The 26,660-nt window shown below is 42.3% G+C and overlaps 3 protein-coding genes across 18 annotated transcripts in view; 2 read left to right on the top strand and 1 right to left on the bottom strand.

Annotated features, from left to right (window-relative positions):
• Positions 1–11: 11 nt before the first annotated feature.
• On the bottom strand, positions 12–13,511 carry LOC311438298 (transmembrane protein 126A-like). 5 transcript variants are annotated; one of them, XR_014694064.1, is made up of 7 exons: positions 13,260–13,511; positions 12,106–12,230; positions 9,304–9,497; positions 8,594–8,708; positions 7,990–8,225; positions 6,947–7,071; positions 12–750 (listed from the first exon to the last, which is right to left on the bottom strand). XR_014694064.1 is itself a non-coding variant. In XM_084522505.1 (5 exons), the coding sequence occupies exons 1-5, from the start codon at positions 13,494–13,496 to the stop codon at positions 8,021–8,023; spliced, it is 876 nt and encodes a 291-aa protein (XP_084378631.1). In that variant the 5' UTR covers positions 13,497–13,511; the 3' UTR covers positions 7,738–8,020. The 5 variants fall into 5 exon arrangements, 3 of the variants coding, with proteins under 3 accessions (XP_084378631.1, XP_084378632.1, XP_084378633.1); XR_014694065.1 differs by lacking the exon at positions 12–750 and adding an exon at positions 5,589–6,209; XM_084522505.1 differs by lacking the exons at positions 12–750; positions 6,947–7,071 and having other exon boundaries at positions 7,738–8,225.
• CCDC89 (coiled-coil domain containing 89) lies at positions 763–6,955 on the top strand. Of its 3 annotated transcripts, none has more exons than XM_084522269.1 (2): positions 763–3,213; positions 3,844–6,955. In XM_084522269.1, the coding sequence occupies exon 2, from the start codon at positions 3,855–3,857 to the stop codon at positions 4,917–4,919; it is 1,065 nt and encodes a 354-aa protein (XP_084378395.1). In that variant the 5' UTR covers positions 763–3,213; positions 3,844–3,854; the 3' UTR covers positions 4,920–6,955. The 3 variants fall into 3 exon arrangements, with proteins under 3 accessions (XP_084378395.1, XP_084378396.1, XP_084378397.1); XM_084522270.1 differs by having other exon boundaries at positions 763–2,630; XM_084522271.1 differs by having other exon boundaries at positions 763–1,484.
• Positions 13,512–13,534: 23 nt separating the features above from the next.
• DLG2 (discs large MAGUK scaffold protein 2) overlaps positions 13,535–26,660 on the top strand; it is a 1,046,667-nt gene continuing 1,033,541 nt past the window's right edge. For all 10 annotated transcript variants that reach the window (XM_084519823.1, XM_084519802.1, XM_084519813.1 and 7 more), the window contains exons 1-2: positions 13,535–13,692; positions 14,375–15,443. In XM_084519823.1, coding sequence (XP_084375949.1) covers positions 15,425–15,443 — 19 coding nt within the window. In that variant the 5' untranslated portion in view covers positions 13,535–13,692; positions 14,375–15,424. The remainder of the gene's footprint in view (positions 13,693–14,374; positions 15,444–26,660) is intronic.

The following is a 26,660-nucleotide window of genomic DNA, read 5'->3' on the forward strand; positions in this document are numbered from 1 at the left end:
AAAGAGGGCTCTTCACAGTTCCGACTGGGTTGCTTTATTTTATCATAAAAATTTAAATGCTTGCATTACTTGGTATTTATTTTACACCATGAGTGGGGGAAAAAAGGTGCTATTCAGCCTGCTGGGAGCCTGTGTCCTCCTTCATCAGCCAGGCAGTCTGGAGATTACAAATGCCAGAAGTGGCTGTCAGTCTCTGTCCCTTACTGCTTCAGGTGTTTCGGATGAGACTGGGAGCTGGCACGGATTCCCCTTTTGCTTTTCCAAAACACCACCCTCTCAGAGGTGGTTATTTAAGAATATGGAAGCAAAGTCACTGCTGCACCATTTAAATCCAAATAGATAGTTCTGAAGTGTAGTATGTGCATCTCTCCCTACTCGTACAAAAACAAAGATTTGTAAGCATCTGGCAGAGACACCTGTTTGTATTCACTGTCTACAGGATTTTGTTTTCATCTTAAAAGGTAGGTTGCTGTAAGCATGACCTACAATTTAACAAATATATAATTTGTAATTTTATTTCCTGTAAATCTTAAATGCAGTGCTGTGTCAAAAGTTTTGGATCTTCAACTGAAGGGATGGGGTTGACGCTCCAGATTTGCAGGCAAGTGCGTGTAGTCTTCCGTGTTCCACGCTACACAAGCTTTCAGTAGTTAAAAACTTAACTGCTGTCAGAATGGTTGGTTTGTGACAGTACCACTCCTGTCTTTTGGTCAGATGAAGTATCTTCTGTCTTGCTATTCTTCCACCATCCTGCAGACAGAGGCAGAATTTTGTCATTATTTCTAAAGACACTGCTTAGCAGTCTAGATCAAAACTTGGTTTAAATTTCCAAAAACTATGGGAACATGAACGTTAGATGTACCTGTGCACTGCCCCTGTATTTAATTAGTATAATGACAAACAAATGACATGGTGGCATTATGTGCTCATTTAGATTTTAAAAAAAGAGCCAAATGACTGAAACAGGCCCTCTAGTACAAAAATTTGCTTGCCCTCCCCCAACTTTTTAATAGTTTTTTTAAAGTATATGTGGAAATGATGACTATCATAGGCCAATATATAAAGATAGCTGCCACCACACAAATGTGAGACTTCTGAATTTACATGAGGTCAGCGGAGATGGTCACAGAAGTGTCTGAGAAGTATATTAGTGCTTAACAATGCCAGCTATTTAAAGTTGTACTGTTATCACTGTCAGCCCTCAATGGAGTCTGCATCATGCTACAAATCTTTAACTTGAAGATCTTTAAGGATTTTTACCATCCATGCTTACCTTTTTACTGTTTCACTTTTATTCTAACATGCAAGAAAGCCAAAGCTGTCTTACTGAGATGAACATCAGTGCCATGAACAATTACAAACCAAGCTGCTGTATCAGTGGAAAATGTACTTCAAGTACCCTATGAATGCTATAGGATATAATTACAGAGCAGAAACTTTACAAATTCACCTCCAGCTAAAGAATATTATGTTGATGTATTAAGGTAAGGGCTGGATCTAATCATGTAAACCAGGAAGGATTTTGGGTTGGAAATATAAAAGTCATGCAAAATGTACACTTTAAAAAACAAACAAACAATATGGATGTTCCTCTGGACATGGTTTCTGTAATAAATAGAGCTTTACACCAAATTCATAGTAATTCCTAATTACAGTTGCATGTTCCAGATTGATAAAATGCAGATTGAAAAATGTAAACTTTCTGCAGTTGCTTACAAAAAAATTTTAGGAAACTAACTTCCTCTATCTTTACTGTCACAAACAGAGGTTTTAAAGTTATCCATAACCCAAACAAGGCATATAATTAAGACATCACTGTTGTTAAAAGGCAGTTTGATAAATGAATAGCTGTGCTTTGATTCTTAATTCCAGTTATCTTTACAACAAAGCGTCTATACTCCTAGGATGTCTTCATGTGTATTCATCCTTGCCCAGAAAAATGTTTGGGAGAAATGCAACACCTTTATTTTTATTTTTTTCATTTTACAATTGATTTCAGCCTGGATGGGGGGGCAGCAGGATGTGCACCTATGTCAGTATACCTGTGTGTTTTAAATGACACCACCTTTACTTCCTATAAACCAGATGCTTCAGAGTCCCAGCTCTGCTTTCATGCTCTATATTCAGAAAATTCCCATTTCTTTTTCTACTGTCTCCTTTCTGCAAATAAGCCTGCAAGCCTTTGCCAGTGTTGAGACCTGCTTCACTCTGACTTTACCATTTTGAAAGACCTGGTACTGTTCTCTCCCTGTCTTGTTTGCTTTGTATCCTTTACCCTTTACTTGCTGAATAAAATTGTGGGTTGTTTAGGGCAAGGGCTGTGTCTTCTCTCCTAACCCGTGCCCCTTCCGCGTGTTCTGCCATTGTGATCTCTGGGTGCAAGTTGAGAGAGAGGACTTCAAGCCTGAGGAAATCCTCTTTGCTTTGCTGAACGTGAATGCCTTTGGGAACATCAGCAGCGTTTGTTTGCTAAAAAACAGTCTCAGCTATTTCAATGATTTCGGGACTGCCCCGAGCAGCCCAGACGAGGGCACGAGCCTTGGCGTGAGCGATCGAGCCCCGCATCACCATGGACACGGCAACCATGCGCTCGGAGTGGCAACAAATGGGCTGAGGAAAACAAGCAGCTGGTGAGAGAAAACCTTTCTCCCCCTAAACCCCTCTCTTTGGTGCATTTCCACCGGATGGCCTAAATCTTTTAGTCCTTCTCTCTCTCCTGTATTGCCGAGTGTTTTGGCAGGAGCCAAAGTGGCACCAGCAGCAGGGGAGCGCAGCACGGTGGACCCTGCTGATGGTCACCCCCATGAAGCTCTCAATCTGTCCGTGTCTTGCCTTCATTTTTGCTCTACGTTGTCTTTCAGCCTTCCTCTAGTCCCTTCTCTAGGACTTTTGCTCTTGGCCTATCCTCACCTCCAGTCAAAACCCCCAAACCCCGATTATCAGCACGTTATTCCAGGTGCTGTGTGGTTTCAGGGCTAGGTCTGAATGCAAACTCTGTACTTCAGTTTTAGGCAAGCTTTTCATATGCCTGGGTAGTATCTGAGATAAGGCACTGATAACGATGGTGGTGCTACTCTAACAACTATTTCCTTTATTTTTAGATGAGGAGCCAGACTTATAACCTGAGTGCCTAAAATAATCCAGCGAATCAGCATCAAAACTCAAATACGGAACCGGTTCTCCGGGCACCGTCTTTATATCACAGTGCATTCAGTAATTATTACCAGTCCTTAATGATCTTTTTTTATTCTTAAATCTCTAAGCTCAGGGTAAGGCTATTCAGTCACATTTAATGGGCAAGATATTTTTAAAATCTTATTAATTAGAAGATTGTTCTAATCCTCCATGTTTTATTTGTGTCTATAATAGCACCTGTATTATACAGATGTAATGTAAATTTGCATCCGTAGGAGAAAATAAAGGCAGGGGAAAAGGATTGCTTAAGGAGTTACTTACAGTTTTATCACTTACTGGCTTTTTACCTAAATATAACCATACTTCTTGTAGCTACAACAACAGTGCTTTGAGGAGGAATAATTACCAGGGCTGGTAATCAGCAAATGAAGAGGTTTGCATAAAGACTAAGCCTACGGTTGTTTGCTTTTGCAAAGTCTGGCATCCTTCTCTTCAGTCTGCCTGACTTTGAATCCAGGTCTGTGGGACCGCACAGGCTGCTGTTGGTTTGGGGAGTCCCCATCTACTGTGCCAGTGGTGTGATGGACTTGCAGAGAAAGTCCCCCAGCGTGGTGCAGTGGTGTTGGGCGCACAGTTTTGGGGTACTCTAAACCTGCTGAATGTCACTTCGAGAACTGCCGGCTATAAAATGTTTTGTCTTTGTGTCAGACAGTGGCTCCATGGCTCAGGAGGAGAGAGAAGCAGGGATGGGCAGCCCCGCAAGCGATCTGGAGGTGGGCAATGATGGGGAAGATCTGACAAAAGGCCCAGAGGTGCTCTGCGAAGGCCCTGAAGAGGAGAAGAGTGAGAAGGCTCTGCTGCGGGCGCGCCTGGAGGAGCAGCATCGCCTTATCTGTGTGCTGAAGAAGAAAGCAGATGACGCACGCAAGCACTGCAAAGGCCTGGAGCAGCTCAACATGGAGCTGGAGAAGCTGAGGCTGGAGGACGCCGTGAAACTGAAGGTGCAGAGCCAACGCATCCGGCACTTGGAGGAGCGCTTCACGGACCTGGCCAGCAACCACGAGAAAATGATCTACTTCAAGAACGAGCACAAGAAGCAGAACACGCAGCTGCGGGAGGAGAATCAGCGCCTGCGGCAGGAGAATGAGGCTCTCTTCAGCCAAACCGTCCAGGAGAAGGAAGCCGAAGTGTTCCAGCTCGCTGCCCAGGCCCGAAATCTCTCGCAGCAGTTGGACTCCTTACACGAGAAATGCGCTTACGAGAGTCGCAGAGCCCAGGAGCGTGAAAAGGAGTTGCTGGAAGCTCAGAGCCAGCAGGCGAGCGCCCACGCCTCGGAGGTCGATTTGCTGAAGCAGCAGCTGCAGTGCATCCAGGAGGAGCACCAACAAGTCGCCGCATGGGTAGAGGACGGAGAGAACCAGCAGAAGGCTCAGGACAGCGAGCTGCAGGCCAAGCTGGAGAGGGCAAACGAGGAGAAAGAGCAGCTGCTGAACCTGGCCATGGAGAGGGGCAAAGCCCTGGAGGACAAGCAGCGAGAGATCATGCAGCTGGGGAGGAGGCTGGAGAGCGTGGAGAGGGCCAGGCTGCGAGCAGAGAAGCGCTTTGTGAAAGGTGCAGCAGCAAACTATGATCGGATGCTCCAGGAGCTCCAGCAGGAGCTAGAGAGCAGCAAGCAGGCGTACAGCGAGCTCTCGCTGCAGTTTGATGCCTACAAAAAGCACAGCATGGATTTACTTGCCAAAGAGAAAGAGCTCAACGTCAAACTCCGTCACTTTAAGGTGTGACTTCAGCTTTCTGCTCTCTTCTCATCTCAGCAGGTGCCTCTGGTGTAGCACAGCGCTTTTTGTTCCTTTTCATGCAACCATCTACCAGCAGGTCTCTCTGTAATGTACTTACCAGCTTAAATCCTTCTGAAAAAAATGTTCTGTAGCCTGTTTTTTTTTGTTACTTTTACATAAGTAAGAGCTCGACACCATTAAATCTGAGCAGGCGTTGTCACACCAACCAAACCACGTCAGACGTTTAACATGAAAGATTAGCACGGAAAAGTTTTTAAAACTGTTCACAAAAGCTTGTAAAGTTTTTCTGGGAGCATCAACAATCTTCTATTTATAGGGTTGTATTTGCTACTTCAGATTTCTTAGTTATGGTGGCTATTCAAATAGGCTGTATTTAAAGAGTAAACGTTTAAACCCATAAAGAGTTTAAAGAGGTCCCCATGGATTAACAGTGTAAAACTGCACCTCAGCAGTAGCCGATTCTACGTTTTTTCACTCAATTTAAATGGAATATACAGACGTGGAGAAATAGCAGTGCCTCTGATCAATGGCCTCAGGAGGCCAGGAACAGTACATAGTGGGTGATGGGGAGAGGAGGGGGTCATTGGCAGGGGTCTGTGGAACTGAACGTAGTATTGACATTTGCCATCAAAAATGGTAAACAGAGAAGATAAATTTAGTGTTTGTTTTTTTTTTTTTGTTTATTTGTTTTGTTTTTTAGAATTTATCTTAATCTCTACAGCCAGTCTTGGCATCCTTTGGGAAGCAGTTCAGACTTTTAGTTGTCTGAAGTCCATCAATATAGGGTATTAATATCATATTTGATATCAAAATATATATTAATATATTGATATATATATTGGTATATACCCCATATACCAATATATATCTGTATATTGATATATATTATATATATTGGTATATAGGGTAGATGTATTAGGCAGGTGTGTTAAGGAAGCAGTAAAAGGCAGCCCTGTGACGCACAAGCTGTGACTGGTTCCTTGCTGCTGGAATAGTGGCAGGAGTACAACCGAGACCCATCTTAACTCAGAGCTTTTCGAAGAGGGAGGCAGTGTTTGCGAGGAGTTTGTTCAGACTGGCAGGAGGCCAGGAACTAGCCACAGCTCCTCCTTTGACTTCTTGAGTTGGAGAACAAGGTATGTTGTGTCCCAGGTATGAAATGGAGAATTGAATCAGTATTTTTCCAGAATTCAGTGAGAGCTCTTCTTCATGCATGTCCTGCTGAGCCTTGAAACACAATTTCAGTCTTTAACTCAATTCTGAGAGCCTCTTCCCCTGTTAAGGAGCAGTACATATGGTATGATTGAAGAATATCCTTTTTTTTCTCTTTTTAATCAACACCTTTGCTGACGCGATATTTAGCTTCTTGTCTAGGGAATGTAGCTGACCGTTGACCTCACATAGGATAACTTAAAAATGTATTTGCAATTTGTGTACTCATCACTTATGGCAGGAGCAAGTATTGCTCTTCACAATTTATTCATAGACATTGAGAAATTATTTTGTTTCTTCTTGCATAACTTTTTCCACCTTAAAATTAGAAAAAAAATATAGCTTGTCCAAATCAGACCATTAAATATCACAGCACTCACTTTGATTACTTGCGAGAATAATTATAACTTGAATTGATACCAAAGTAAAAATAGTGCATGGAATGGAAGGTGGTTTTGAATATCACACCTGAAGTGTGAAGATCTGTTTATAGTGTTTTAACCACACCTTGTTAAATGCTGAAATAACGAGCACTGAGCCACTCATTTCATTCTTAAAAATACTGCTCCAAAGTAATAGCTTAAAATACACTTGTTTGCCACTGCTAAGTGGTTCTGTTGGTTAAAGCCTGATGATACAATTCCTGGAAATACCACAATTCACTGTCAAGTAAAACATTTGCTCTTTTGAGAATCTCTGAAGTGAGGGGTGATTAAGGTGAGGCTATGATGTCTTCTCAGATGCAGGCCAGGATCAGAACAGCTCACAGAAATACCTGAGGTTAAACAAAATAAACTTACTTTGTGTAACTGCTGTGGATGTCTTGTTCTGCTGCTTGCCTGTACAAATGAAGCCACTGCTCCTCGTTAGAGAGAAGCAGAATGCATGATTTCCCTGCTGCAACAAGTCTGTTACAAGTCTGTCTCTAGGAAAAAGTAGATAAATATGATGAAACTCATTTAACCTGTTTTTCATCAGTATCAAAGCACAAATTTTCAATGAAGCCACTTAAGAGACTTGGTGCTTAATTGTCATTAATATATACATTGCAGTTTGCACCTCTGGGAACAGTAAAAATTTATGAGAAGGTGGCTGCTGCTCAGTTATCCCAGGTTTTACTGTGATTGAGATGTTTGCTCCTGCAGAAAGAGCCTTGATTTAGTTCTCAAACTGGAGAATACACTGAAGATTGCTGATTTTCCTTCCTACTGCGTTTGGTATTCATATTAGAATGGTTGGGGTTGGAAGGGACCTTAAAGATCATCCAGTTCCACCCCCATGCCATGGGCAGGGACACCTTCCACCAGACCAGGTTTCTCAAAGCCCCATCCAGCCTGGCCTTGAACACCACTAAGGATGGGTTATCCACAGCTTCTCTGGGCAGCCTGTGCCTCTGTAGTGTGACCCATGTAACAGGCTAGACAGAATGATTTTTGCAGAAATTCTCTCCTTGTGGATGGAAGGAAAATATTCAGACATTACAGAATCTCAAAAAAAAAATCTAGCCTGTTTTTTTTTATTTTTAATCAGTGTGGGTTGCATTATTATAATAGTACCACTAAGAAACTTTTTTCAGTAGTATTTATGTCGGTTCCAGAAAACACAGCATCACCACTTTAGAGCCAAACATTAAACATACAATATAAAATATATTTTTTTCAATCTCCCAAGAAAAACATCTGTCCTTATAGACCTGTTTAGTAATGTGTACTTCAGTAAATTTTTCGTTCTGCCTGGCTTAATTTCCATTTAAGTTCAGAGCTGAAAAGAATATCAGCAGTCTTGACCTTGTTTTTGTTTGTATTAAAAAAAGACAGCAAGCAAAAACTTCTTTGTTTATTACTTATCCAAGGCAATTGGAAAGTTCTTTCACTTCAGGCTTCTAGCTCTTCAGGATCCCTGCTGGGCTTCATGTTCTCTAGTATTTTGATGTATATTCCATGTTGCTTAGTGGCGAGATAAAATCCAGTCAGAACCTGGATCAGCACACCAAAACTCATCTTCCTAAAGATAGGCTGAGAAACCGTGAGCCAGAAGCGTAGTAAGTTCTCTTTCCCTGGCAAGGGAGATGAAGCATACCTAAGGAACAAAAGGAGTGGTAGAAACTCAGCATGAGGAACATTTCTCAGCTGCCCAGCCAAGCACCACTGGGCGATCTCCACCCCTCAGCAGGGCGGCAACTGCAACTTAAGAAACCCAGGCACATGGCTTGGCGGTTCCATGCTAAACTCAAGTGCTTTACATTGGATCAGTTTTGTACATCTTGACAGCACAGCTCTTACGTTTGTCCCTGTAATTAGCTGATTAATGTAAATTCCCTTCCATGTAGGAAAACCATGCAAAAGGATAGATGTGCAAAGACTGGAAATCCACAGAACATAAATTGAGAACTGAGGATGTGACAGACAAAATAAATTTTTCACTCACTGCAGGTTAAGAAGACATACCTGGCTGCAAGGCTTGCATTCACAGGGAGAGCCATGATAATAGGATAGAGACCACCCACAACAGCCCCTACTAATCCTCCTCTGACCACAGTGCAGACTTCACAGTTCAGCTCACCTGCAAGACAGACAGAACAGTTCACTGTCAACATACAGCACATGGGGTCCCTCCTACGGGATGCCATCCTTCCTGAACTGAGCCTGCAGGGGCTGCCCACGGGCTGCAACTCTTTAGGAACTGCTCCCACACGGCTCCGTACCTCAGGGTCCATCCCCCAGGAGCAAACTGCTCCAGCATGGGTCCCCCATGAGCGGCAGCTCCCCCTAGGCCTCCTGCTCCTGTGTGGGCTCCTCTCCACGGGCTGCAGCTCCGGCCTGGGGCCTGCTCCTGCAGGGGCTCTCCATGGGCCGCAGCCTCCTCCAGGCCACATCCACCTGCTCCACCGGGGGCTCCTCCACCCATGGGGGGGCTGCAGCATGGAGATCTGCTCCATGTGGGACCCATGGGCTGCAGGGGGACAGCCTGCTCCACCAGGGGCCTCTCCACAGGCCTCAGGGAACTTGTGCTGTGTGCCTGGAGCACCTCCTGCTGCACTGACCCACTCACAGCTTGAGGAAGTCACTGCTGCCCAATGTATTTTTCAAACCACTCTTTAGCAGCCAGTATTTTCAAGAAAGCAAAGGCCTTTTTAAAACAAATAATGAAGTTTTACCTGCAAATAAAGGTTCGCGCACAAAGACTTCATATACTGCTACTGTTGAGAGAAATGGAATAACAGCCATTGGCAAAGCAGACGCTATGGCAGCTTTTCTGACATTTAGGATCTTCCTGAAGTAATTATTTGCTGTTAAGCCACATAAGCTTGAATTTCCTGCAAGGAAGTATGATCCATGACTGCAAATGTTCCTGGAAAAAATAAAAAAAAAAAAAAGGAAAACAAGTGTAAAAAAACAAGTTACAGTTATGTGCTACAATTCATTTCTGAGTACTCTGCAGTAAGAAGGGATGTAAATCTCTTGCAATATGAAATTAGTCATTACTTTCAGCAGCAACCAGCACAACGTCCTTTGCTCTATGCCTGAGCTTACACATGGGTCCTGAATGAAGTGTCAGAAACACTGAGAAGCCTTTTCTACATTTTTTTTTATTACAAGTAATGGAAGTTCTAACACATTTGCTCTCCTAGTCAGTGAGTTTCTGAGGAGAATGGTTTCTGAGAAAAAATCCCAGCTAGCTCCTGAGATCAGCCTCATTTCTAGCCTGAGTAACTGGAAGTACAGATTTAGTTTTCAAGAGTTTACAGTATAGATTGGGGGGGACAATGATGGCAACAGAGATGTTCACACATGGTAAAATCTATAACACGGTGATCACAGACTGGAACGAAGTCTGGTCAGAGACAGGCAGCAATTAGCCTGACAAGCAGTTCCCACTGGAGTGCATTCCATCACAGCAACAGAAGAGAGGAAACGGAAATGTGCACCAGTTTGATGAGCAGTCCGTGGCTTATTTCACTGGACTTGCAGAAGGAAGTTGTGAGTTCTTACCTGTATCATTATACCTGGCAGTCAGTTGATTAATGGCAACGATGCTTCACTTCAGGTTTCCACAAATGTGAATGTGGCACAAATGTGGAAAGCAATTAATTGGAAGGCACTTTGGCTTTGAGGCTATGCCAGTGTTATTACATTAAGGGTGTTTTAAAACTTGTCATACATTGAATTTACCACTAAAGATCTAAAGAAAATCAAATATTTAACTGGTCAAATTTTGCGCTAGGCCAAACGTCTTATTCATTTGCAAAATTACCAAATGTGACCATCCCTAAAGCATTTAGCAATTAAAATACGTGATTTTTAAAATCCACCTATTGAAAACTCTTCCCCATTTTAATGCTTAGAGCAACATTAAACATTGACAAACCTTACCAAAGACCTCACACATTTAAGTACTGATTTTGCAAAACCTTAATGTTACCAGCATCTGACATCAATAATGGCAATTATTTCTCCTTCTGAATGGGAAAATACTTTCATTCGTAGTACACATTATGTTTTCAAGCAGGAAAAAAATGCTACTAACTATTCAACTATGATGTTATGCGTATGCTTATTCAGCAGAAGCACCTAGCTCTTGCCTTTAGGAGTCACAGTGTTTGCTTGCTTTAAGAAATGGGCCTGTTCCCTTGTCAAATCACCATTCCCACAGTATCTGGTGTCATTCACAGAATATCCCCCCCGTTTCTGAAAACCAGCTATTTTATTCTGTATTTACAGCCAAAGTGAAATGCACGTGTGCATATGCGTACGTGCAGAGGACAGATTAAAATCTAGCTTGGTATTTAAGAAACCAAAGCCGAGTACATTAATGTACCCAGGATGAGCTGAATCTCATCAAGTTACTGATATCATTACTGATATATGGAACAGCTGTACTCCACAGAAGAAAAGGAAGGATGGCAGGGTTGGTTGGTCGTAGAAATACTAGCTCCTTCACATCAAAACCACGAGCTTTTGGGACATTCTGCCATTGTTTTATGACAGCTATTTCTTCCCAAGGCCAAATAACCTCTAGGTACCACAGTTTCTATCAAGATGTTACTATGTCACCACTGAGGTATTTGCTTCCCTCTTAGTTCCCAGGCCTTCTGGGGAAGAAGTGCTGTAGGTTGCATGCAAGCACAGCAGATCCTACACAAAGCTATACCACCAGTAACGTTAAGGATAAAGGCTTGGCATTATCCTTTCTCACCTGTGTGGGGAGGCCCTGTGTTATTAGCTGTAGTTTGCTTAGACAGCAATTTCATCCTATTAAAAAAAAAAAAAAAAGCTTCCCATTACTCTAAATTATTCGTACACAATTTATGCAAGATACACACGTGGAAACCAGCTCAGGACCAGTAAGGTTTTGCACTGAAATACTATGCCACAAAGCACAAAAATGTCTGTGAGGCCCAGAAGACACTTATTTTTGAGCCACGCAGAACCCCTGCTGACGAGCCCGGTGTACAGCTCTGGTCTACTTTTACTCCACCACCTGGCTGCTTCATTCTCACCTGGGGGAGTAGTCCAGAAAGAAATGCAGAAACTAGCCAGCTTGATGCTCACTCGGTTCTGGCCCCAGGCCAGCTCTGCTGGATGCAGGACGATTCCTGCAGAACCACAAGGACATCTGCCTTATGCTTTTCAACATTTGTTTCTTAGACAATTTGTTAGCTCTAGCACAGGGCTGTATGAAGGCTCAGAGCTAGTCAGGGCTAATAAGCCATTCTGGAATCCTAAGCACTGCAGAGTTCATGCCAGAAAGCAGCTGAGCAGGACCACCAAGAACAGTGAGCTAAACATATTAAAAAAAAAATACACAAACCAAGTTTTCTGTTCTGGACAAAAATTAGCACCTTTGCAATTGAGTATTTTGGTAGGTGCAAGGAAGATTTGCAATATAAAAGCAAAGAAAAAAGCCTCCAAAAGACTTTAAATGTTTGCTGCAGTTCATTTATTTTACTGACACTTACTGGTCTGCTTTAGGAAGCTCACTTAGCAACTTCTGTATGATTTCCATCCGTTTTATTCTTTCCAAATATAGTCTCTGCACTGGAGAATCTAGTTCAAAAAATTCTCTTCCTGTCATCTTGAAGTCCTGGATCATAGGGAACAAGCAAAGAAATGTCATCAGTTACACCCCCCCAGTACGTACCAAATGAACATTTAGATTCTCTTTCAGTACGCAATCACTATTTCATTTCTTATTTTTCACAGCAGAGTTTTCAGATGTAGAGGGCACGATCCAGCTGCAGAAGGCTGACATTTCTGACTACATGAACCTTACCAAACTGCTTTCTTTAGCAGGTGCATGCTACAGTTGGGGTTTAACAAGTGCTCTAAGCGAATTTAAGTACCAAAACGGGCTGCTTCACCCTCCTGACACTCCTGCCTGAGCACCACCAACCCTGGGGCTATAGATAAACCACTTGCTAAACTCCCACAGGAGATCTGCTCAATGATGGAGGTGTTAGCGCTTTTCTTCCAGCCTGATCACCTTTGATACAGCAATTCCTTTTGCCAGTGGCACAAGGAAGTGCACCAACAGCACCACTGCTTTGGGCAGCTTTAAGTTGACTTCACTGTCAAAACGAAAATAGTAATAATAATAAAAAAAAACAACATGCTTTGTAAAGAATTAATTGCATCACGAGGCTGTATACTCTGGTTTTACAGTCCACAACTAATAGCTTTTAGCATTGGTACTGCTAGCTGTATCGAGACAGAAAGCTTCCAAGTTTTTGATCAGGCGGAGCATTTAGCGGCTAAAACGCCTTTTCTAGATATCCTACCACAGAGGGGAGCTTCCCAAACTTAAATCCGCTTCCCAAACTTGCCCTAATCCCTTCCCTGACCGGGGAGCCGCTCCCCGCAGCCCACTGCAGGCCCGTGCCCGGTTTCACCTCAGGACACACAGGGGGGAGGCAGCGACGGCGGCGCTGGGCCTCGCCCCCCGCCGACCCTCCTGAGGTAAAAAGCCTTAAAAATGGTGAAATACCGAAGCAGCTCTTTCCGGGAGGCGGCTCCTTGCAGCTTCCCGTCCCAGCTCCCTCCACAAACCCCCCAAAAAACCCCACACCGCGCTCTGAGGCGTCCCGGAGCCGCGGCCCGCCCGCCCACCTCTCACCGAGCCGCTCCGCCTCAGGGCCCCAGCCGCCTCCAATATGGCCGCCGCCACGCCCGGCTCCGTACAACATGGCTGCTCCCAGGCGCCGTACCACATGGCTCCTCCCACCCCTCGCTGCACGGCTCCTCCCATCTCCAGCCTTCCCCCTTGTGGGCGCCGCCATCTTGCTTCAGAGGTTTCAGAGAACGCCTCTGATTGGGCGCCCCGCCCGGGCGGCGCAGCACGGCGGCTTCCCATTGGCTGCGAGGGCGGCGGGCGAGGGCCGGCTGCCCGTTGCTAGGGGCGGCGGATGGCGGCGGATGGCGGCGGATGGCGGCGGCGGCTCCTCCATGGAGACGGGGCTGAGCGGGGAGCCTGCAGCCGGCGGCCCAGACGCGGGGACTCCCCCTAGCGGAGCGAGGAGCCCTCCATGGGGGGAGGCCCAGCCCTCGGGGTAACCCGCTGACCCTCTCCCCTCACGCCCCGCGGCCCCATTCTCCTCAGGGCCCGCGCTCCCGTTCCCCTCAGGCCCTGGGCCCCGTTCCCCTCAGGGCTCCCGGCCTCATTCCCCTCAGACCCGTCCCCCCTCTCTGGCCCGACCCCTGCCTTTGCCCTTTCCCCCCTCTCGCCTTGTCGCCCCCTTTTCCTCCTTTGTGTCTGTCTGTAACCCCGGCTGCATCCTCCCTCCTCCCCAGCTCCGTCCTCATCCTGAGGAAAATGGTCCTTTTCCTTAAATCTAGCCCAGCTCCCCCGGTTCTGCATCCCACCCTGGTTCTGCATCCCACCCCAATTCTCCTCAGGGCAAGCCAGCCCCCTCTGCGCTGTCCCGCTCCAAAAAGCACCAGGGAGTCCCCTTTTGGGGCTGGAGAAGAAAAGGGGGGGTGGGGAAGCTGAGACAGATCTCAGTTGTGAACATTATAGAGCAAAACACAGCCCCCCCCCCTTCACCAATTCAGTTCCAGTCTCCTAAAGAAGCTGATGCAAAGCAAAGCCCTGGCATGTGCATCACAGCTCCTCGTGCAGGGAAGGGAAGCATTTGGAGCTTGTCCACCTTTTTCATAGTATTTTTTTTTTTTCCTAATGAGCTAGATGAGGAAAATCTATCCCTTTTCTGTTTCTCTCTTTTTGTTTTTCAGAAAAAGGGGGAGAGAGAGAGCTCATGTTGAAGCCAACCAGCTGCACTTCTGAGTGGGAAACTCTGGACTGATCTCATGGCTTGCTTTTTGTTTCAGTAATCCTTCATTATCTCTGAAAATGAACCATTTGTGAAGCTCTTCTCCTAACTCTCCTTATCCCTCTCTGACGAGGTGGCTGCTTTGCAAGGGAAGAAATGGCATGAAGTAAATGACTCCACTAGAAAGCAATCTGCTTTGCCAAAGTGCCCAGTGAGCAGCACTGTCACTTTAATAATTCCAGGTCAAGGGATTGCTTTCCTCCTTTTCAATCCTCTCTTTTAATACATGGGAGGATCAGAGGGACATTAAAGACCGTAAGGCTGGGTGGCTTGCAGATAATAAAAATGAAAGTGACTGGCCAGTGATTTCTGGTGGGTGAGAGGGTGATATTTGAAGGCTGTTGTCTGGTGAGGAAAAAGGGACCTTTTCAGTCTGCTGTGTAATCAATGCATAGCTAGCAAAATTCATTCAAGAAGTGAACGAAGTTTAAAGAGTCACTTTGGATTTTTTTTTTTTTTTTTTTTTTTTTTTTCTTCCTCCTTCTTTGGATTATTTGGGAGTTTTTTGTCCTCCAAATAACGTGGTTTTGAGCATGTACAGGTGGAGTACTGAGACAGCTGCCTAGAGATGGACTGTGCCTTAATTATATTACATAAAATCTTTTAATTTTCAAACTTTGCTGCCAGAAGAGGAGTTGTAATAGGGTTTTGTATTGCCAAGGAGCATTTTCTCTTGTATTTTTATAGATTCAAATATATTTTAAAGAAATTGAAAGCATCTCTTAAATCAAAAAGCTTCTTTTTTTCCCCCTTTTTTTCTTATTTATGGGAAGCATCGGAAATCCAATACAAGAAAACAGCAAGTCCTGATGGAAATGAAGATTGAAGCTGCATTTCCTAACTGAACTGTAGAAGTGTTTTGCAATAGATAGCCAGATACTGACCTCGCAGTGCTCCAGTAGTCCATCGTTAATACCTAAATAAGTGCTTGCAACCAGGAGTAGGAAGAAGAATGCCAGTCAAGAAGAAAGGTGGGCAATGAAGCTTCATATCTCATTTTGCATCTCCATGTTGTTAGATTGTTGATTTCTAGTGCTTCTAATGTGAAATTAAAAATGTTCTAATGGGGTATTGAAATTATTTTTGTTCTATGCTGAAAATGGGAAAAAAATCGTTGCACTCACAGTAGTAATTGTTAAAAGTATTTTTATGGCATGTTTTAAGCTCTGTCTTTATCAAATTTGGCCTTAAATATTTATTTTGTAAGGATCAGACATCAGAGATCTTGAACAGACACCAAGAGCTTGGCATTTAATGCTGTAAGAAGCCTGTCTTACAAACACTAATGAATTTTAAAATCATGGCTTTGGGCTATTTTTTATTCTTTACCTGTTTCGTGGATAAATATCAGCCAGCAGTAGCGGCATAAACAAATAACAAAGTTTCAAGGGTAATTTTAAATAAAAGTTCCAAGAGTTGTGTTTTGAAGGTGATTTGAACGTGTTTTTTAAAATGCACTTTAATTAAGTTTGATTTCCGTGCCGTAATACTGTATGAAAGTAGTACATTTATGAGTGGAATCTCGCAGCATTTAAGAAAAGATGACCAGCCTCACGTTCTGCCCCTTCTGCCATAAAGTTTGTGATTACAGCAAGTATAGAAGCAGCTTTGGAAAATGTGGTTGCCAGCGTTCAGGCAAGAATTGGGAAATATTGGGGAAAATTCTTACCCTGAAAACACTTGTAGACCTTGGGTTATTTCTGGTAAACATGGCATGTATTTAAAGTTTCAAAAAATGCTAATAGAATAAATGGTAAGTGAACCTTGTCTATTCAGCTCATCTCTCCAGATGTCCTAGGATTTGACACATCCCTGGGTCTGATACCAAAACATGGGGGAAGGAACAAAAAGTGAATGTTTGACCACACAAATGGGGATACAGTCAGTGTGACTTTTCATTCTTTTCCTGGTAGGCAATATCCCTTCGGTGTTGGTTATGAGTTACCATTTACTGTGCAAATACTAATAATAAACCACACAGATTGCTAGGAGTGCTTTAATACCAAAAACAACGAATGGGATTTGGTGATTGTATTTTGGCAGATGACAAAGTAGAGACAACATTTCAAACCTGAAATGTTTTAATGAATCGGAAGGAAAATTAAGGCAGTCTTTTTATAACTGTTAACTCTGAATTAGGTGATTGACACTAAGGGTGTCGCTGTGCGGGATGTTTGGCTGTGGTTCAGGTTCAGAATACTTGCAGGATCTGGGGGGGTGAAATCTTATGGGGTCCTTTGTGCAGAAAGTTAGATGGGCAATCACAGCGGTCCCTTCTGGCCTTAAAAATCGGTGGAGTTCCTGTTTGTTTCCAGACAGTCTAGTTCTGTCTTAATGTATGTCAGGGCTTTAATTTCTCCTTCTATTTTGCCAAATTTTAAATATAACCTCAAGAGACCCAAATATCCTCCTTGAAATACTTTAAATTATCCCATCAGTCAGTGTGCTGAAGTTACCAGTGTGAATGTATTTGGGTATTAAGAAGATACTGCTAAAAATGTATTTAAGCACATGAATTGGACGCTTAAAAATGTTAGCGAATCAGCAACTTTATTATTATTTTGGATGGCTTAATTTGTCTACTCCATGCAATAGACTCCAACTTTCTGAATGTAATTAAAAGCTTGCTGACAACTTGAAACACGCTATCAGTTAAAAAAAATAATAATCTGCTTTTGTTGTAAGTAATCCATTATATTCCAGTGACCAGCGGAGATTGATGTGTTTTGTTTTTTTTTTTCTTTCCCTGTGGGTTTTGTCTTTTTTTTTCTTCCTGTTTGTTTGCTTTATGTTTGTGGCAGCACTTTTTCTCTAACTGGGGAATGATTCTGCTGATGATTTGTTTTCCCTTTCTGGTCTTATGTACTTGGGAGTTTGGGAGCTCATGTCTTCTGTCCTCCCCACCTGTGCCATCTGTGGAAATCTTGGTGGGGTGCTTGCTTCCGGGCTGTACAAAATGGTGCGTTTCGATGGCATCTATAAAAACAGGATTATCCCTCTCCATTTCAGCTCTTCTGTACATGTTGCTCTTTTGGATTTGATCAAAATATTCTCCTAACTCAGTACTGAGACTATTATTCTTTAAATATCCCGGTATTTATCCCTGGAAGGTGTTACCAAACTCTGCATTCCTTGGCACTGACGAGTGGTGGGTCCTGCTAAAGAACAGTGAATGTGTTTTGAGGATTCAGTTTTGAAAGAGCTCTCACATCCAGCACTGGTCTACAGATTACACGTGGCTTTGGACATAATTTGCACTCCTCCTTAATGCTTAATGCAGTGTCTGCCATCTTGCTTTTTAAAGTCTAGGCCTGTTTAGGCAGGAAAAATAGCAACTAAGATACTAAGAAACATATAACTTAAAGGGAGCACCAGTTCTTTATGGATGTGGAGAAAAAGGTGCGCTACTGGTTCTGATCATGTTTGTGTCGGTATGCCAAGTCTTTGGCTGATGTCTCAGGGTGACATGAATTTCTTTTCTCAGTTTTTTGGGGAGGGAAATAAGGCTCCACATTCCCAAGAATATGGACAGAGTTGGCACACTTGCTGTCAGTCCCCCCAAAAAAAGAGGAAAAAGAGGAATAAAATAAGGCTGGAAAGGGAGAGGGAGGTACTCTGCAGGTGCTGAATGGACTCCATTTAGATAAGGGATGAGACACTGTGTGGGTACTTTTGCTGCTGTTACATGATGAAACAAACAGCTGTTCTCTTTGGCTTTTGGTTGCTCACCTTTCACTTGTTGTAAGTACACTAAATTTTATATCAAACTAGGCATTTGAGTTTATCTACAACATTACTTGTTGGACAGTGCCATTTGGAGACAATATGGGATGCACAAATTTGAGAATTAAATAAATTCATTATTTTCTCTTAATTTATGCTTTACTTTCACAATTCAACTAGGGTGCGTTTGAGTACAACTATTCTGAAGAAATTTATTGGACTTCTTGAGGAATCTTCACTTTAAAATGAAGTTGTACTACCATACAGAAGAATCTTAGTAAGCAAAGTCAGCTTTTTGAGTATTTTTACATTTCTTTTCTCCTTTCCTCCCAGAGATAGCCCGGTTGATTTCTGTTAACAGTAAGAGACTATATTTAGATTTGTAAGTGCATTTATTTTGGATTCATGCACAAAATATTGAAGAGCATGAAATGTTGCTGCAACTCATTCATGTCTTTCACAGTGACAGAAAAATGAATTAGATCCACGCTCCTCTGTGCTAGAGACCAGATCCCAAATTTGAGCCCTGCTTGTGATCCACACAGCTGTGGCAGGAGCCCCCACATCTGGATGCCTGGCTGCACGAGTGCTAACCCTGCCAACACCTTTACACTTCTGGCTGTGTCTAGGTGGTAGGAGATGCTTAAATAGTGAGGTTTATACTGCCCTCACCCCATTTTTCATCTCTGAGACTGAAAGGAACCGTATCGTGAGCCAGATCCACCCTGTGGGCTGCCATTAATATCTTGACTCCCTCTGCATTGTAGTCACTTCATGAAGGTGTGCTGGTTCTGTTTTACATAAGGATATATATATATTTTTTTTATCATACCTCTTATATAAAGAAACACTTTCATGGACATATTTTATTAAACCAATCAACAAGAAGAATTAAAAAGCATTGATCTGATCCCACATGGACTATGCCATGTAGGAGAATGTGACAGCTACACTCGAGGAAATGCTAAATTACGCAGTGGTAATACAAATTTTATGTGGCTGGTTTGTTGAAAGGAAGGCATCTAAAACAATTGGGCAGGAATTCTAAAAGCAAAGTTTATAGAGAGCCAGACTAAGTTAGCTCCTGTTAATGCACTGGAGTTCTTTGTGCCCTGAACTTCTTTTTAAATCACAACATTTAAATTTAGGGCTGTAACTTTTGGTGCTCAGAAATGTTGGTGAATGTAGTTGCAGGCTCCTGACAGCCTACTAAGCAGGAAATCCAGTAGGTATTGAAGTAGATTTGTGTTTACCTTTTCGTCTTCATAAGTAGTACAAGCTTTTTGTCATTTCAGTTGCTGAATAAATGTTCTCAAATAAGTACTCGGCTAAAAGGCCACGTTTTTCACTCCAAGTTCTGTCAAACTACCTCACAGTTTTTACAGAGAATCGACAGGGAGCAGTGCAAAGTTGTAAGCTAGGTTTACAGACTACGAAAAGCACAATTTTTGTTTCCCAAGAATCGAACAAGTGGCAGAAAATCACTGTCTAAACTTTCCCAACTTCCACCACAGAGCTATGACTGAAGGATGTAGCTGCTTTCCTGGCAGTAATCTTTTTCCAGCCACAGGGTGTTCCCTCTGTGAGAAGCAGCGAGACATTTTGCACACAAAAGGACTGTAGGAGCAGACCTAATATAGATCAAGTCTTTGTTAAATAAAAGCAGGCTGCAAAGTTAAGATGCCTCTGGATTGGAAGTGGTGAATTTTATGGTCTTTTTTTTTGAATTCTACCATCATTCTGCTGTTTGTCAGATATATTACACAGATCCATCCCATTTTAGTTGCCTCACATACACAGGATGCCCACCTTGTTATCCCAGGGGGCTGCTTTGGTCAGCAGAGAGACTTTTAACTCCAGAGAGGGCATTTTGACCCACCTGATGTCTAAATTGTCTTCTTGGCACTTGTCCTCCGGTCTCCCCATTGGCAGCAGAAGGCATGCAGGGTAGCCACGCTCACTGGGCTCAGGTGAGTGATATCTCAGCCTCTCCTTTAATGTGTAGAGGGAAAAAAACATCTTGCCTGAGATCTTTATGAGAGCTGACGTGTGTTCCCTGAGTGCTATAAATTAACCCTATTTGTTATTTTTGTTAGTAAAAAGTGTTACAAATTGTTGTACTGTTAGTCACTAGAACTGGAAACAGCCATGCTGTGATAGAGACAAGAGGCAGCTGTGCATCCTCTCCTCCCATTCCTGTTAAACACATATTGCACTCAGTGGAGGCAATGGAATCTTGCCTGATAAGCATTTTTTTTTTTCCCTTCTCAGCCTCCCTTCTTTCCTTCTGAATTTGTTCCAGATGGCCAAGTTAGATGTCAGAGGGTGACCACGGAGAAAAAGCTGAATTTGTAACTGGTAGCCCACTGTGCTAAAAGGTGATTTTGCAGCCCCTGCTTCAGCATTTTGCTGAAAATTGCTGAAATTCTCATTTTGAGAATTACTGCTTTACTCAGTTTTGCTTATTTTGATCAGTTCCTATCAGGTTCTTGCTTCTTACAAGTATTTAAGGTCTATTTCACTATGGTATCTTGTATTTACCAAGGATTTAGTGCCAAACAATATCCTTATAAAAATAAAGATCACGTTTTCTCTTGCTGTTTTCATCCTGGAAATAGCCAGTGGGGCTCCTTTGGCCTGGTGGGTGGTGACAGTAGTAACAAACACACAAAATACGTGAACAAACCATTTGCTTTTTAATGGCTGCTTTTCGGAGGACCTTTTGGTGGCATCAAACTTTCTTCGCCAAGATGATTTAGTGTAAGTGTCCTTAACTCTGTCTTCACTTTGGGGAAGAAGAGGTAAATGCTTCCTTCAAACCACATTTGTCAGAAAGGTGAGTGAAGGTGAGTCATTCTCTCCTTCCTTCTAGGAAAGAGAGAATCTGGGCAGTTTAGGGTTCTACAAACAAACATTTTGTGCTTCACACTCCTTTCTCTCCTAGCTGTATGGCATATGTCGCTACCCTGCAGAGGAGTCACCTTCCAGTTCACTCCTAGGTGTTGTGCTCTCCAGCAACACCATCTTGGGGACGAATGCCTGCTGAGCTGTGCTTTTACTAAAACAAAGCCACCGCAAATAAACCTCAAACCAAACTTTGCAGGTGTATAGATTCAGTTGTTTAACATACAAAACGTAGAATTCTTTTTGTTTGTTTGTTTTTTGTTCATCAACAGAGAGACTCCAGCCTAATACAAAGGACCTTAAATGAAAAATCCAAAGTGGCTCTGGGAAAATGTAACATCATAATGCATGTTTTGGTAACAAATAAAGAAGACTTGATCTCATACTATTTCTTATTTTTATTTATTTATTTATTGCATCTCCAGAAAGATGTCAGTGGTACGGGATTAGATCTGAATTTTCATAATTCCACATTGTTTTCCTTCATGCGAAACAATGCTCGTTTTATATGAGTTTGGAAGTTATTTATTCCAGAACAGATGCCTTTTTGTTAGCCGCCTGCCACGTTCCAATTTTCACATTTATGTTATTTTTGAATTTGAATCTTCTTTTAAAGAAAAGACACACAGCATCTCTAATAAGTGTATAACTCCTGTTTTTTACTTTTACAACTATCCATCAAGTTCCACTAGCCTTGTGTATGGCATGCAGCTAAAATTGTACAGCTAGATTTTTGTGCATGATGCAGCTGCTCTTCAAAGCAGGGCTCTTTCATATTTTTGTGACTGCTAAGCTCTGTCAAGTTGCCTTTATTCTGCTGCGTAAACAAGAGGTTTTCATTTGGTGCTACATCATTTTGGGGGCGAGTGGCTTCATTTTCATTCTGTCTTCCTATTTGCATTGCAGATTTTTACACCTAGATTTTAACGTTGTGACACTTGAAAGGCAGAAACAAGAAGTTCAGGTGAAGCTAATTACACTTGCAGGCTTTCTCTCATTCTAGAAGGGGCTTCAGGGATCCAGAATCAGCTTGTGTATCTGAGACACAATCCGTGAAGCCAGGACAAGAAATGTGAGAAAAGATCACTAACAGTCCCCTCTTTACCTTCAACGTGGCTGGGAAAAAATGAGCTCTCTAGGAAAAAGGATTGGCCCCTGTGGGATTAATAGCTGATACCAGCAGTTGCTAAACCCTTCTGTGATCCCTGAAAAAAAGTGATCTAGTGGGAAGAAAGCAGATCCCACAATGAGCCGCTGGTAAGGGACAAGGGGATCTTTTTCTTTATTACAGTAAAGTAATACATAAGACAGATTATACACTATTAAGGTTTTTGTTTTGTTATTTGTTTGTTTTTGAGAGTTAATAGTATTTACAGGAAGAGGTGAGTAGAGGAAGGATACCTGTGGGATTGCAGGGGTCTGATATCCCCACCATCCCGTCTGGGCTGGGGGGCACCAGGAACGCGGCTTTGGTTGCAGGATGCTTTCTGCTAAGTGCTGGAGAAAAGTTTCCTCTGGTTTTATGCTATGCCAGGCACTAACTGGTCTTTATATAGTTATCCTGTTCCTCGGGTAAGTACATTTAGTTAAGTTTTAAGGAATATATTTAAAACTCAAAAAAAAAAGCAAGGTAAAGGTAGCGTTTTAACAGAACAGATGTACGGTTACGTGCTGTAAAACCAAGCGTGAAGACACTCAGACAACAAACTGACATTGCAGCTAATTATCATGGAAAATGGAATTTTTTCATAAAGACCCAGTTTTCTTTATAGTAAATTGGACAAAAAGTCTGAGTCCTAGCAAACATGCCAAAAAAAGGAACCCAAGTGTTCTTTTCTGATCATTGCTTCCCTGGCCATTTGTGTGTGCATGTTGTAAAGCTGACAGTACTTCTGCTCGGCTTCATCCACCAGTCTGCTTTGTGGCATTCACAGGTCCTCATCCAGGCTTTGGAGACTGTTTTAAGATAAATTTAATTCTGGAAGAGGGAATAAGAGGCTTTGGAAATGTAAACCATGTACAAAAGTCCCAGGGGTTGGAACTGAGCACACAACATTGCTTAGTTCTGTAAAACTTGTGGTTGTACTTGCACAGCAGTTCTTCTCACGGGTTATCTGCCCTGTTTCTGGTTTGCTACCAGCATCAAAGTCTGGAACAGCAGTGCTTCACAGCTGAACTGCTCCTAAATCTCTGTTTTGCAGGAAGGCAGCCCGTGCGGGGAATTCACAAAGGCTGCGGTTGATCCGGGAGGCAACGCTTGCTTTTGCAGTTAACAGAGAGCATGGGGTTTCTTAGTGGGGGCGACTCAGTGAAACCTTAACTTTCATTCCTGGAATGAAAAACCTTAAATTTCATTCCTTGAAAGAGTCACTGACTCAAGTTTAATCTCTGTAGGCCCTGTGGCAGCCACCCCTGGCTGCTCAGAGCCTAGAAATAAGCCTGTGGGGTAATCACTTTGACTTAAATGGTTAATCTCTCCATTTCTATCCACTTGGTTTCCCTAGCAGGACAGAAGATGGGCTCACTCATTATACACGTTCCCAGAAGCAGTTATTTTTGACTCTTGTGCTTGCTTGTTGTGTGTGCTCATCACCCCTACATATTATTTGTCACATCCGTAAGGCCTTATGTTTCCTTGGGGTCAAGTAACCCGTATGGGGCCTTTCTCTGAGGGCTTATTAAAGCCATGTGTGAAGGGCCAGAGATGCTGAGAGCTTTCTGGTTTGTACAGGGCCACACATTCCCTGTCTGCTGGTCCTCTGCTGCCCCCCTTTTGAATCTCATTTATGTATATATACATATATACAATATACATTGGCATTTTTTAGTAATTCTCAAGGCTTTCCAAGCATTATAACGTGCAATTTTGTTTCTTTCTCTACTGTCTCAGTATACCGTTTCCTATGTTTCTTTCAAAAATTTAACTGGCTTTTCCCTCCAGGTTAGAAATTTCAGATTTTACAGGGCAGTCTCATGAAGGAGTTGTAAAGCTCCGGTCTTCCATACGCAGGAGCACTGCGTGCTAACAGGATTTATCCCTCTGTGTTTGCTGTCTTGTGTGAAGATTAAGAAAGGTAAATGAGTTGTTGGTGGCTTAGGCTTGGATCAGAACCCCCCCCCCCCCCTTTGATCTACAACAACTCATTTTAAAATTTGGAGTTTTCCAGAGCCCAGGATCAAGTCTAGAGATTCTAAAATAAGAGGGGCAGGGAACATGGTTTGCTCAGAGCTTTGGCTGTTCCATCAGTGATCATCTAAAGTAAGGTTTGAACCCCAAAGTACAAGTAGTTTTGGAGATCCTTTTCTTTTAAAGTTATCGAAGTTCACTGAAAAAAACTTCCTTGTTCTCTTTCCTGGTGCTCTGATTACATTTCTCACCTCTATTTTGGCTGCTGCTTTTTTCCTCCCCCATTCTTCATGCTTTTTTCCAGCTTTGATGCCCTACATTTTTGCCATTCTGGTTCTCCAAAAGCTGGAAGGAGTCTCTTGAAATAAGATGGCATATTTTTCTTTAAAATTCACCCATGCCAAAGACTTTGCTGATCAGAAACAATTACAATCTCTTTTTGGAAAAGGAAAAGACAACATTTTTCCATACCATTGTACCCCTAAAGTTTTGTAGTTCACCAATTCTGATGCCAGTGAGAGGAAATGTAAGCAAATGTGGTCTTAAATTTGCCAACAAACTATCTTCTGAGCAAATCTGGTGTTCCCTGAGAGTCAGTGGTCATTTGAAACTACCTTGGGCTGGTGAAGGTTGCCATTAACCAGCTGATCGTGATTTCTTGCATGTGTGAGTCAGAAGTTTCCAGTTGCTGCTAAGTTTGACGTCATATTTGCTTTATTTTTCCATCTCCAGTAAAGCTGCCTTCTTTTGTAGCAGGAGTTTGATGGCTGTAGCAAACCTTCATGGATTGCATCAGAAGCTCTTGGAGGCTTGCAAGTGTTCAACTTAAAGTGTTCTTTACTTAAGTCAGTAGCTGAGCGTTGGGTTTACAGAGAGATATGAATGTACAAGGTACACCAGGCAGCTTGTTCCTCTGTAGTGATGCAGCAGTGGGGTTGTTTACACCAGTATAAAGTGCTTGTAAAATAACGATGCTCTGATTTCACAGCGTTTGTGTGCTTGTCTTTGCTGGGCGGTTGTAAGGGTGTCATCACAGGCACACCAGAAGCATGGAAGCTCCTACCTCAGTTTTGGTGTACAAAACTCCATTAAGAGTTCAGTCATCTAATTTGTCCAAAGTCTGAGTGCTCACCTGTTACACTTTCAGCGAACAATCTGATGCCCAAATTTTTCTTTGTCTTCTTCGGCTTCGTTTTCTCTTTCTTCTTTGTCTTCTTCATCGTCTTCTTCACTGTCTTCGTCTTCTTCATCATCTTTGTCTTCTTCTTCTTTCATCAAATATATAACCATTGGCCCAGCAGAAGTTTCAGCCCTATAGTATGCCTATTTATGGAAGTTTAAAAATCAACATACATGAAAATGTTTTTATAAAGTGTGGAGACTATTAAAGTGTGGATTAATCTCTAGTGATCTCATCCAACTCCAAGGAAAGGATTTTTATTTTCTTCTCTTCCTTTTTTTTTTTTCTTTTCATTTTTATATAAATCAACAGGTTATATTGAATGGAGACTCATTCTGTAAAAGATAAATTGTATATATATATATTAATGTGGTTACTCTTTAGATTTTTTGAGGGAGGAAACAGCTTACTAAAGAAATCCAATAAGCAAAGTTACTGATCTACAGTTTTCTGCCAGCGTCACATATCTCTGTGATTTGTTGCTGTAATCGCTTATTCCCTATCAGTATCATAAACCTCAAGTATTTGTGAACTGGTTAAAAAAAATATATAGTAATAAATTGAAATATTATTAGCTTGGATTAATTAATACTGTCTTAGACAAGATATCATAGGACCATAAATCCTCTTGTATCCTTAAAGAATTTTTCTTTTTTTTTTTTTTTTTTTTTATTAAGATGTTTTGAGTATGATTTATTTAAACAAAACAGTTATGCAGATACTCTTGAGGATATATATGAGTTTCTGCAGGATTGTATCATCTGAGGGGTTCTTGTCCAAGGGGCCTCTCTAAGGCAATAGGTTCAGCTGTATGAGTCAAGGTCGGTGTAATTAGACTCCACGCAATGCTACACTTAGCTTTGCTTAACGTTTCAGATGAATGTGTTAATTTAAAAATATAATATGTAAAGAAACAGTAAGAAAAAACGGAGCTATGTCCATCAGATTTCATCAGAAAGAGTTAATGTTTATTTTTCAGTGGTCTTTTGTTAGCAGACAAAGGACCTACTTGGGATCAACACAACTGGGAACGGTAAATGCCCGTTGAAAAGGTTTGAGGTCTTGTTTGAATGAATGTGGATTTGGTATAAGCACTGAACCATGGAATAAACACTTCTTAGGTGTATTTATGATACATTTCGACTTATTTTGGCTGCTAAAAATTGCCCGTGTGCTCCAGTGGATATCATCATCGCATACATACAGCGATCAGATCCTCCATGAAAACCTGGAAGAGAAGAACGTGTAGGTAGT

Source organism: Aythya ferina (assembly GCF_964211825.1).
Source record: "Aythya ferina genome assembly, chromosome: 1".
Taxonomy (NCBI): Eukaryota; Metazoa; Chordata; class Aves; order Anseriformes; family Anatidae; genus Aythya; species Aythya ferina.